At 41.6% G+C, this 14,040-nt stretch overlaps 1 protein-coding gene across 4 annotated transcripts in view; it reads left to right on the plus strand.

Annotated features, from left to right (window-relative positions):
• evlb (Enah/Vasp-like b) overlaps positions 1-14,040 on the plus strand; it is a 62,468-nt gene that overhangs the window by 26,608 nt on the left and 21,820 nt on the right. For all 4 annotated transcript variants that reach the window (XM_077240234.1, XM_077240233.1, XM_077240232.1 and 1 more), the window contains exon 2: positions 4,859-5,027. In XM_077240234.1, the coding sequence (XP_077096349.1) occupies positions 4,859-5,027 (169 nt within the window). The remainder of the gene's footprint in view (positions 1-4,858; positions 5,028-14,040) is intronic.

Here is a 14,040-nt window from a genome sequence, read left to right on the forward strand (position 1 = left end):
AGTGTGTGTGTGTGTGTGTGTGAAGATGAGTGTGTGTGTGTGTGTGTGTGTGAAGATGAGTGTGTGTGTGTGTGTGTGAAGATGAGTGTGTGTGTGTGTGTGTGTGTGTGAAGATGAGTGTGTGTGTGTGTGTGTGTGTGTGTGTGTGTGAAGATGAGTGTGTGTGTGTGTGTGTGTGTGTGTGTGAAGATGAGTGTGTGTGTGTGTGTGTGTGTGTGTGTGTGTGTGTGTGTGAAGATGAGTGTGTATGTGTGTGTGTGTGTGTGTGTGAAGATGAGTGTGTGTGTGTGTGTGTGTGTGTGTGTGAAGATGAGTGTGTGTGTGTGTGTGTGTGTGTGTGTGTGTGTGTGTGTGAAGATGAGTGTGTATGTGTGTGTGTGTGTGTGTGTGTGTGTGTGTGTGAAGATGAGTGTGTGTGTGTGTGTGTGTGTGTGTGTGAAGATGAGTGTGTGTGTGTGTGTGTGTGTGTGTGTCCAGCAGATATTGAGTGTGTTTGTTACAGAGAAAACAGATTTTCACACAGAAATCCCGGTGACACGTTACAGTAAAAGCTTCATTAGTTTACATTAACATATTACATTTATACTTTGTAAAGGTGTAACACTTTATTATAATGTATCATAACTCTGGTTACAGTCATTCATGAGATCAGACAAAGTGCATAGTTAATGTATTAATATACATCTATAATGCATTATATATAAAGGATTTACTAAACTCTTTTGTCTATATGACAGTTTTTATGGCTCTTCTCAGCATCCCATAGTCACACTAGCCAGGGCGCCATGGCAACCACGGAATCCCCTGATACAATGTGACAGACAGAGGAAACGTAATGTATCAGTGTGTGGAGTCAACAGCGTTTCTCTGATTATAGTCGAGTCTCCTTCATTTATACAGCGCTTTAACACTATAGATGTTTCACAGCAGCTTTACAGTGATAACAGGAGATTACAGTAACAGAGATTGTTTAGGCTTTACAGCAGATCTAGAATAAAGTTATTGTCCAGATAAAGTTAGTTTTGATTGATTCACTTCCGTTGTAAAGATCATTAGTTATTAACTTAGCGGCCGCTAACACACACCGTTCTAACAGAAAACAGAAACTTTAATGTGTTCCGGCCGTCCATTCACACACAACACACACACACACACACACACACACACACGAAGCCGTGTATTCCCACGATCCGCTCTAGTCTTTTCATTTTCCTGGAGATTTTCTGTCTGGCCGTCGCGTCAGTCTCACTTTATTACTGAGTGCTTTTAATATTTCTCATAATGCAGTGCAGTTTCTCACAGTAATGTACAGTCAAACCAACATTTATTCAGACAGCTTCAGCATTTCTCACATTATCACAGTTTATCCGCTATAGTTTAGGAAATGGTAATAAAATATGAGCAGAACTCAGTGTATATTTGACTGGTTTTGTCCGTCCTTCTGTTAGACTCTCACACATGAATTATGTTGAATATCTGTCAGCTGTTAAATTTAACTACACAATTAGATAATACCAGTTTAGCTCAACCAGTTACCAAGCAATGCTTCATGTTGTTCAGTCTGTGGTGTAAAAAGCTGCATTAGTTATTAAAGAAAAAACACTTCAGCAAAACATGATCAGCTCAAAGTGTCCCAATCATTTTTGGTCTCATATTTTACTGGTAGTCGCTGTATGAAGAGTTTTTGTGTATAATATGTCACAGTTTACTTTATTTTGCTCTCCTCACTTACAGAAATGAACTATAGTGTCCTGCACACACTAGTAGAAACATATCAAAAATTATATCTGGTGTCTGAATCATTTTTGGTTCGACTGTATGAAGAATAATAAACTCAAAATAATATTCTGTTTCTTAATGTATTAAAAATGTATTATGAACCGGTTCTAGTACTAGACAGCAGACGCATGTTATTTGATATAAAGCCGCCACGGTATTAAATCATTTCCCGATTAGTTTTATCCTGAGAGATTATAACAAGAGCTTAGTTTATTTTATCTTATGCAGAATAAATGAGACTCAATCCTGCAACAGAATACAGAAAACCAGGTCTAGACACAAGTTCTGGCTTCTGAGGTGAGGATGCGTTATTTCTACAGTAGAGATGCGTTCATTCAATATCAGAGCAGATCTTACAGGAGGAGTTCAAACATGTATGAAATATTCATCATTTATGCTTTTACATCACACTCGAAAAAATGCTGGGTTGTTTCAACCTGTCATGAAGAGGTTGAAGCGAGGAGGAAGAAAGATCCAAATGCAGCCACACTTTATTAAATAAACTGGAAACTAGACTAAGGCCCTGTTTACACGAGAACGATTCTGGGTGAAAACGTAAAAATCTTTTATCGGATGTGCCTTTCGTTTACACGGCGACGGCGTTTTGGAGGCTTAAAAACGCAAAAAAGTGAAACCCCCCTCCAGAGTGGAAATCTTAAAAACGATCCACCGTCTCGTTCCCATCTAAACAGAAAAAACGCAAATCTGTGGCTCTCGTCGCGTACGTATTTACGTCACAGGCATGCGCCATTACAGGAAAATAACCCCAATATTCCGGATTATTTCCATACGTCGGACCTTCAAGTTGCTCTAGCAGCTCTGATAAACGTACAAGAGTCTTTTCAGCAGTTGTACAAAATATTCTCAGATATTGGTGTTGTTGTGTCGCAGTGCTTCACATCGCCACCTAGCCGCCTGGAGTGCATACTACATCGAATTTCACACACTTTTGCGTCATCATATGCACGCGCATTTCCCCCGATAACGCTCGTCTAAACGCAGAATAAAAAGTGATAACGCAACGCCACTTTTGAGTTTTCTCTTCAGATCGTTTCCGTGTAAACATAGCCTAAAGCAAAGGGTTTGAATTTAGGGGCAAACGATCTAAACAGGATAACAAGGCGGTGTGGTTAATCTGAGACACCTGGGGAGACTAATAGACTGAACGGGGAACTACTGACATCACATCACAACCCAAATTTGGGTCAAATATTGACAAATCCAGCCGTTGGGTTAAAAATGTAATTTAAAAAATGTAACCCAACGTTTGGGTTTGTCCATACTGTATTCTGAATTGTAAAGCGTGGTATGAAACAGAAGTTGCTCTAGTCTTGACGCTTCCGGAACCAGAACACATATGGGCGGGGCTTGATCGTGTCTGTGGAAAACTGATTGGATGGTTGTGGTTTGCTATTGGCTGATCTCATGTGAGTGACAGGTTATAGCCCCGCCCACATCATCAGAGAAGAGAAGAGATGCTGCAAGAGCAACTTATTCCAGATTAATTTTAATGATTCATAATAAATGCTGCAATATTCCATAGAAAAACAAGAATTGTCCATTTTGATTTCATGCTGACTTTAAAGAAGAGTTCATGTTCTTGATTTAGGCCAGAGGAATGAGCCGGTTGTGTTTCAGCGGTTCAGCTTCACACACATCACTCTTGTGTAACGACTGGCTCAGTGACTGTGTGTGTGTGTGTGTGTGTCAGAACGGGTTTCTGTGGCTGTAGTCGAGTGTCTCTGATTCCTCAAACGTTTTAATCTCACAACTCGATGTTTTCAGCATCTTTAAAAAGTAAAAAAAAGTAGCTTTTCTTCAGATAATCATCTCTTAGTTGACGCTTTCGTTTCATTAGGTTTGTGTTTGTGTGTGTGAGTAGCGGCTGCATGATCTGTGATGTCATCAGACGTTGTCGTCATGGTAACGGGTCACATGTGGTTTGACTCCTATTTTAGACATAATGAAGAATGAGACACTAATGAGCTCTTGTTAATAGAGCCTGAGTTATTATTGTGTCACTGAGACTAATAAATAAATAAATAAATATTATATACTATTATACGTAATAAAACCAGAATCAACATTAGCTTGACTTGTCGGAGATGGTGAGAACTGAGCGGTTTGAAATGTAACAAAAACTTCATAAAGAGATCGTAAAACTAATCCATATGAAATGAGTGGTTTAGTCCACATTTTCTGGAAAGGCTCAATCGCTTTATATGATAAACAGATTCAATTTAGGCTTTTATTCACATATAAACATTGATCAGCGAACATAAGCAGTAACTCAACCGAAGCTGTTTAACGCACGAGAATGATCATCGCTGAAGAGTTTCACTTTTACACGTTTCTGAATGTTAGTGGAGACATTTATGTAGTTGTTGTGGAGTTACATTGATCATCTCATCATCATGTTGAACTTCTACACAAGTGTCCACAGATACAGCGCCAGATGTCGGCTGGTGTGTGTAAACGTGCAGATTAAGGGCCGGTAATATTATAATAAGATCCTATGATTGGCCTATTTTTAGACATGTTTGCAGAGAAAGACTCACCGGAACAGAGTTCCTGGGTTTCACTTTTCATGTTTTCAGTGTTGGTAGAAGTATTATAGCACTTACACACATAAAAACTCATATTTTCGTGATATGACCCTTTAAGAAGAGCAGACCGGGGCATGTTGTCACACGTCTGTATTTCAGTGACGTAAGTTTTGGTTCAGTTGTTAATCACACATGTTTGTGTTTCTCCAGCAGTGATTGTGTATAACAGCCCTAGAATGTGTTTTTTTGTGTGCTGATTTACAAATAAAAAACCTAATATTGCCTAATTTGCAGATGCTGAGATAAAAAATGTTTTTTTTGTAATTATCTAGATATATCTGCTTTAATGCACTTATCAAAACAACACAATCAGTCAGATGTCAAAAGTTTGTTGTCTAAATGTGTTTTCTGAACTCTGTGTTTGGAAGCTGGTGGTTGTGGGTTGATTATCCGAGCGGCGGGTTGATGGAGTGACTCTAACGAGGACATTAATTGAGCGTCATTGACTAACCGTGTGTGTGTGTGTGTTTCAGCGAGCAGAGCATCTGTCAGGCCCGCGCCTCCGTCATGGTCTACGACGACACCAGCAAAAAATGGGTGCCGATCAAACCGGGTCAGCAGGGCTTCAGTCGAATCAACATCTACCACAACACAACCAACAACACCTTCCGGGTGGTGGGCGTCAAACTGCAGGACCAACAGGTGCGTTCACACACACACACACACACACACACACACACTAGGGGTTGAACGGTACACAGAAGTCACGGTTCGGTTCAGACATCACGGCTCGGTACGAGTTCGGTACAATGGAGGGAAAAGCTAAACAAAAATGCAGAAGGCAATTATTTTTATTTTATTCTTTTTTACACCCAGTTCTTGCGTCTAAATTAGTTGCTTACAATAACAAAATGAGCCAACAATAGCAGACATAAGCCCTTTAAATAGAAATAAATGGCCATGTTTTATAAAAAGGTTCACAAAACTAACTAAAAATGTTTAGAAAATATGTAAGATAACGTTAATTTAGTTGTAGGTTACGTTCTCATATCCATTTTTTTTCTAATGTCACAAGGAATAATCTGGTTTACTGCTTTACATGATTCTTTAGTAGTGTGGTTTGGGTGTCCTAACGTGTTAGTAGAGTACTAAAGTACTAAAATAAACATTCACGAGTGTACCTTACTTCTCACCGCTGATTCCTGATGATTTAGAGGACAATTACACTGAGTCGCACACTGTCGTTTCAAAGAATAGTAACGTTACACCGGCAAGCGCGAAGTATAAATGCCTCGTCCATTTGGGAAGGCGCGCGCGCGGTCATCGGAGGCTAGCGCTGCGGAGGCAGGCTAAAGTAAACAAATCTAGCAGGGCAACAGATTAGGTGTCCCTAAAGGACCTGCGTATCTAACAGTAGTTCCGCATTACATTAATTAATTTGCACTCGAGTTTTATTTATTTTTATACCGTGTATTCTCCATGTTAATTCATGCACCGAACCGTGACGTCCGTACCAATTCGGTTCAATACGAATACATGTACCGTTCCACCCCTAACACACACACACACAAATGCACACGATACATGAGCGTTCACACACACTAATGCACAAGATACATGTGCGTTCACACACACACTAATGCACAAGATACACAAGCGTTCACACACACACTAATGCATAAGATACACAAGCGTTCACACACACACTAATGCACAAGATACACAAGCGTTCACACACACACTAATGCACAAGATACACAAGCGTTCAAACACACACTAATGCATAAGATACACAAGCGTTCACACACACACTAATGCACAAGATACACAAGCGTTCACACACACACACTAATGCATAAGATACACAAGCGTTCACACACACACTAATGCACAAGATACACAAGCGTTCACACATACACTAATGCACAAGATACACAAGCGTTCACACACACACACACACTAATGCACAAGATACACAAGCGTTCACACACACACTAATGCACAAGATACACAAGCGTTCAAACACACACTAATGCATAAGATACACAAGCGTTCACACACACACTAATGCACAAGATACACAAGCGTTCACACACACACACTAATGCATAAGATACACAAGCGTTCACACATACACTAATGCACAAGATACACAAGCGTTCACACATACACTAATGCATAAGATACACGTGCGTTCACACACACTAATGCACAAGATACACAAGCTTTCACACACACACACTAATGCACAAGACACATGAGCGTTCACACACACACATACACTAATGCATAAGATACACGTGCGTTCACACACACTAATGCACAAGATACACAAGCTTTCACACACACACACACTAATGCACAAGACACATGAGCGTTCACACACACACACACACACACACACACACACTAATGCACAAGATACACAAGCGTTCACAAACACACACGCACACTAATGCACAAGATACACGAGCGTTCACTCACACACACACACACTAATGCACAAGATACTCGAGCGTTCACACACACACACTAATGCACAAGATACACAAGCTTTCACACACACACACACTAATGCACAAGATACACAAGCTTTCACACACACACACACTAATGCACAAGATACACAAGCTTTCACACACACACACACTAATGCACAAGATACACAAGCTTTCACACACACACACACTAATGCACAAGACACATGAGCGTTCACACACACACACACACACACACACACACACACACTAATGCACAAGATACACAAGCGTTCACAAACACACACGCACACTAATGCACAAGATACACGAGCGTTCACTCACACACACACACACTAATGCACAAGATACTCGAGCGTTCACACACACACACTAATGCACAAGATACACAAGCGTTCACACACACACACTAATGCACAAGATACACGAGCGTTCACACACACACACACACTAATGCACAAGATACATGAGCGTTCACACACACGCACACACTAATGCACAAGATACACGAGCGTTCACACACACACACACACACTAATGCACAAGAAACACGTGCGTTCACACACACTAATGCACAAGATACACGTGCGTTCACACACACTAATGCACAAGATACACAAGCGTTCACACACACACACACTAATGCACAAGATACACAAGCGTTCACACACACACTAATGCACAAGATACACAAGCGTTCACACACACACACACTAATGCATAAGATACACGAGCGTTCACACACACACACACTAATGCATAAGATACACGAGCGTTCACACACACACACACTAATGCATAAGATACACGAGCGTTCACACACACACACACTAATGCATAAGATACACGAGCGTTCACACACACACTAATGCACAAGATACACAAGCGTTCACTCACACACACACTAATGCACAAGATACACAAGCGTTCACACACACACACACTAATGCACAAGATACACGAGCGTTCACACACACACTAATGCATAAGATACATGAGCGTTCACACACACTAATGCACAAGAAACACGAGCGTTCACACGCACTAATGCACAAGATACACAAGCGTTCACACGCACTAATGCACAAGATACACAAGCGTTCACACACACACTAATGCACAAGATACACAAGCGTTCACACACACACTAATGCATAAGATACACGAGCGTTCACACACACACTAATGCACAAGATACACAAGCGTTCACTCACACACACACTAATGCACAAGATACACAAGCGTTCACACACACACACACTAATGCACAAGATACACGAGCGTTCACACACACACTAATGCATAAGATACATGAGCGTTCACACACACTAATGCACAAGAAACACGAGCGTTCACACGCACTAATGCACAAGATACACAAGCGTTCACACACACACTAATGCACAAGATACACAAGCGTTCACTCACACACACACTAATGCACAAGATACACAAGCGTTCACACACACACACACTAATGCACAAGATACACGAGCGTTCACACACACACACTAATGCATAAGATACATGAGCGTTCACACACACACTAATGCATAAGATACATGAGCGTTCACACACACACTAATGCACAAGATACACGAGCGTTCACACACACACTAATGCATAAGATACACAAGCGTTCACACGCACTAATGCACAAGATACACAAGCGTTCACACACACACTAATGCACAAGATACACAAGCGTTCACTCACACACGCACTAATGCACAAGATACACAAGCGTTCACTCACACACACACTAATGCACAAGATACACAAGCGTTCACACACACACACACACTAATGCATAAGATACACGAGCGTTCACACACACTAATGCACAAGAAACACGAGCGTTCACACACACTAATCCACAAGATACACAAGCGTTCACACACACACACACACTATTGCACAAGATACACAAGCGTTCACACACACACACTAATGCACAAGACACATGAGCTTTCACACACACACACACACACACACACACACACACAGACACACACACACTAATGCACAAGAAACACGTGCGTTCACACACACTAATGCACAAGATACACAAGCTTTCACACACACACACACACTATTGCACAAGATACACAAGTGTTCACACACACTAATGCACAAGACACATGAGCTTTCACACACACACACACACACACACACACACACACACACTAATGCACAAGATACACGTGCGTTCACAAACACACACACACACTAATGCACAAGATACACGAGCGTTCACACACACACACACACACACACACACACACTAATGCACAAGATACACGTGCGTTCACAAACACACACACACACTAATGCACAAGATACACGTGTGTTCACACACACTAATGCACAAGATACACGAGCGTTCACACACATACATTCACACACACACTAATGCACAAGATACACAAGCGTTCACACACACACACTAATGCACAAGATACACGTGTGTTCACACACACACACACTAATGCACAAGATACACGAGCGTTCACACACACTCACACACACACACTAATGCACAAGATACACGAGCGTTCACACACACTAATGCACAAGAAACACGGGCGTTCACACACACTAATGCACAAGATACACGTGCGTTCACACACACTAATGCACAAGATACACGTCCGTTCACACACACTAATGCACAAGATACACGTGCGTTCACACACACTAATGCACAAGATACACAAGCGTTCACACACACTAATGCACAAGATACACAAGCGTTCACACACACACACTAATGCACAAGATACACAATCGTTCACACACACACTAATGCACAAGATACACGAGCGTTCACACACACTAATGCACAAGATACACAAGCGTTCACACACACACTAATGCACAAGATACACAAGCGTTCACACACACACTAATGCACAAGATACACAAGCGTTCACACAAACACTAATGCACGAGATACACGTGCGTTCACACACACACACTAATGCACAAGATACACAAGCGTTCACACACACACTAATGCACAAGATACACGAGCGTTCACACACACTAATGCACAAGATACACAAGCGTTCACACACACACTAATGCACAAGATACACAAGCGTTCACACACACACTAATGCACAAGATACACAAGCGTTCACACAAACAGTAATGCACAAGATACACGAGCGTTCACACACACTAATGCACAAGATACACAAGCGTTCACACACACTAATGCACAAGATACACGTGCGTTCACACACACTAATACACAAGCTTTCACACACACACACACACACACACACACTAATGCACAAGATACACAAGTGTTCACACACACACTAATGCACAAGACACACGAGCGTTCACACACACACACACACACACTAATGCACAAGATACACGTGCGTTCACACACACTAATGCACAAGATACACAAGCTTTCACACACACACACACACACACACTAATGCACAAGATACACAAGTGTTCACACACACACTAATGCACAAGATACACGAGTGTTCACACACACACACACACACACACACACACACACACTAATGCACAAGATACACGAGCGTTCACACACACACACACACACACACACACTAATGCACAAGAAACACATGCGTTCACACACATTAATGCACAAGATACACGTGCGTTCACACACACTAATGCACAAGATACACAAGCGTTCACACACACACACACACACTAATGCACAAGACACACAAGTGTTCACACACACACACACACACACTAATGCACAAGATACACAAGCGTTCACACACACTAATGCACAAGATACACATGCGTTCACACACACTAATGCACAAGATACACGAGCGTTCACACACACTAATGCACAAGAAACACGAGCGTTCACACAGACACACACACACACTAATGCACAAGATACACAAGCGTTCACACACACTAATGCACAAGAAACACGAGCGTTCACACACACACACACACACACACTAATGCACAAGATACACGAGCGTTCACACACACACACACACACACACACACACTAGTGCACAAGACACACAAGCGTTCACACAAACACTAATGCACAAGATACACGTGCGTTCACACACACTAATGCACAAGATACACAAGCGTTCACACATACACTAATGCACAAGATACACGTGCGTTCACACACACTAATGCACAAGATACACGTGCGTTCACACACACTAATGCACAAGATACACGTGCGTTCACACACACTAATGCACAAGATACACAAGCGTTCACACATACACTAATGCACAAGATACACAAGCGTTCACACACACTAATGCACAAGACACACGAGCGTTCACACAAACTAATGCTCAAGATACACAAGCGTTCACACACACACACACACTAATGCACAAGACACACGAGCGTTCACACACACACACACACACACTAATGCACAAGATACATGAGCGTTTACACACACACACACACACACACTAATGCACAAGATACACGAGTGTTCACACACACACACACACAATAATGCACAAGGTACACGAGTGTTCACACACACACACACACACACACACACACACACACACACACACACACACACACTTATGCACAAGATAGACGCCACTCAACAACGATTAAGTAATCTGATGAGATTGGTCTCTGACTAGAGTTGGGAATCGAAAATCGATATTTGAGGTCAAGAATCGGATACTTGTTATAAAATTAAAATTTCGGTTCCTTTGTGTGCATTTCAATATGACTTTCTCAAAAACACTTCATTTTCCCATTAGATTAGTGGGTTAGTTCTGTCAGAGAGCATCAGTGTGTTTGTTTTGTATCTTCAGACTGCTGTCTGTTGTATCTCTATATAATGTTCTCGTTGTTGAAAACTGTACTGTAACTTTCTTATTTGTATGTTTCTGTTGGTAACGATAAATTATTACTTTTGTAAAACTAGAGGGATTTATTTTATGTTAGACCTACTGTATTAAAATGTTCACATTTGACAGAAAATTTTGTCCCCCTTATTGTAAATTCATCTTTTTTTGTTTAACAGTTATTAAATGTGAAAACCTATAAATGAACAATATATATAATTTACCTGTTATAATTTGCAAAACAGAAATGTTCACTTGTAAACAAAGAAAATGAAAATATATTATTGATCACCGGTGTATTAACTCTTTGACTTCTCCTAAAAATTGTGTTTCACTACAAATGCAGACCATCATATTTACTGAAAAATCGCATCTGGATTTTTGATACATTAAACAACTAATATAAATTGTAAACATTATTGAAGACAAGTAAAAAAATTTGCAATTGCAACAAATAGATACAACTGAATGCACTCGTGACGTGTTTTCTGTGTCCGTGTATCAGTATATTGGATCCGTGCAGCTCTTAAAGTTACAGCATAATAACTCTATAATAACACTAATCAAACAACAGAAGACTAAGAAAATTCACTCGTTCTTCACTGAATAACTTTTGTAACTACACTCATCTAAAGGATTATTAGGAACACCTGTTCAATCTAATCAACCAATCACATGACAGTTGCTTCAATGCATTTAGGTGTGTGGTCCTGGTCAAGACAATCTCCTGAACTCCAAACTGAATGTCAGAATGGGAAAGAAAGGTGATTTAAGCAATTTTGAGCGTGGCATGGTTGTTGGTGCCAGACGGGCCGGTCTGAGTATTTCACAATCTGCTCAGTTACTGGGATTTTCACACACAACCATTTCTAGGGTTTACAAAGAATGGTGTGAAAAGGGAAAAGCATCCAGTATGCGGCAGTCCTGTGGGCGAAAATGCCTTGTTGATGCTAGAGGTCAGAGGAGAATGGGCCGACTGATTCAAGCTGATAGAAGAACAACTTTGACTGAAATAACCACTCGTTACAACCGAGGTATGCAGAAAAACATTTGTGAAGCCACAACACGCACAACCTTGAGGCGGATGGGCTACAACAGCAGAAGACCCCACCGGGTACCACTCATCTCCACTACAAATAGGAAAAAGAGGCTACAATTTGCAAGAGCTCACCAAAATTGGACAGACTGGAAAAATGCATATGTAACATACATGAAATAACTCCTGTAGCAGAAAAATTGAAGACTGGAAAAATGTTGCCTGGTCTGATGAGTCTCGATTTCTGTTGAGACATTCAGATGGTAGAGTCAGAATTTGGCGTAAACAGAATGAGAACATGGATCCATCATGCCTTGTTACCACTGTGCAGGCTGGTGGTGATGGTGTAATGGTGTGGGGGATGTTTTCTTGGCACACTTTAGGCCCTTAATGTCAATTGGGCATCGTTTAAATGCCACGGCCTACCTGAGCATTGTTTCTGACCATGTCCATCCCTTTATGGCCACCATGTACCCATCCTCTGATGGCTACTTCCAGCAGGATAATGCACCATGTCACAAAGCTTGAATCATTTCAAATTGGTTTCTTGAACATGACATTGAGTTCACTTTACTAAAATGGCCCCCACAGTCACCACATCTCAACCCAATAGAGCATCTTTGGGATGTGGTGGAACGGGAGCTTCGTGCCCTGGATGTGCATCCCACAAATCTCCATCAACTGCAAGATGCTATCCTATCAATATAGGCCAACATTTCTAAAGAATGCCTAGCTGAATGGAGAAGTTGTGATGAAGTGTTGGGTTGGCCGGGACCACAAGTAGTTCTGTCTTCGCAAGGTTTAGTTGAAGGTGGTGGTCCTTCATCCAGCCAGAGATGTCTGTTAGGCAGGCTGAGATACGAGCAGCTCCCGTCGGATCGTCAGGCTGGAATGAGAGGTAGAGTTGTGTGTCATCAGCGTAGCAATGATAGGAAAAGCCATGTTTCTGAATGACAGATGCTAGTGATGTCATGTAGATGGAGAAGAGGAGTGGTCCAAGCACTGATCCCTGAGGCACCCCAGTAGCTAGATGTTGGGTCTTAGATGCCACACCTCTCTACAGCACCCTAAAGGACCTACCTGAGAGGTAAGACTCGAACCATTGGAGTGCAGTTCCCGAGATACCCTTCATCTTTAGGATTGACAGGAGGATCTGGTGGTTAACTGTGTCAAAGGCAGCAGATCCAGCAGGATGAGAACTGAGGATTTGGAAGCTGCTCTTGAGTCTCAGAGCTTCAATTACTGAGAGCAGGGCAGTCTCAGTTGAGTGTCCGCTTTTGAAACCAGACTGATTGTTCACTTTACTAAAATGGCCCCCACAG

The sequence above is a fragment of the Siphateles boraxobius genome, unplaced genomic scaffold (assembly GCF_051911475.1).
Source record: "Siphateles boraxobius isolate OS27281-9 unplaced genomic scaffold, OSU_SipBor_1 222, whole genome shotgun sequence".
Lineage (NCBI taxonomy): Eukaryota > Metazoa > Chordata > Actinopteri > Cypriniformes > Leuciscidae > Siphateles > Siphateles boraxobius.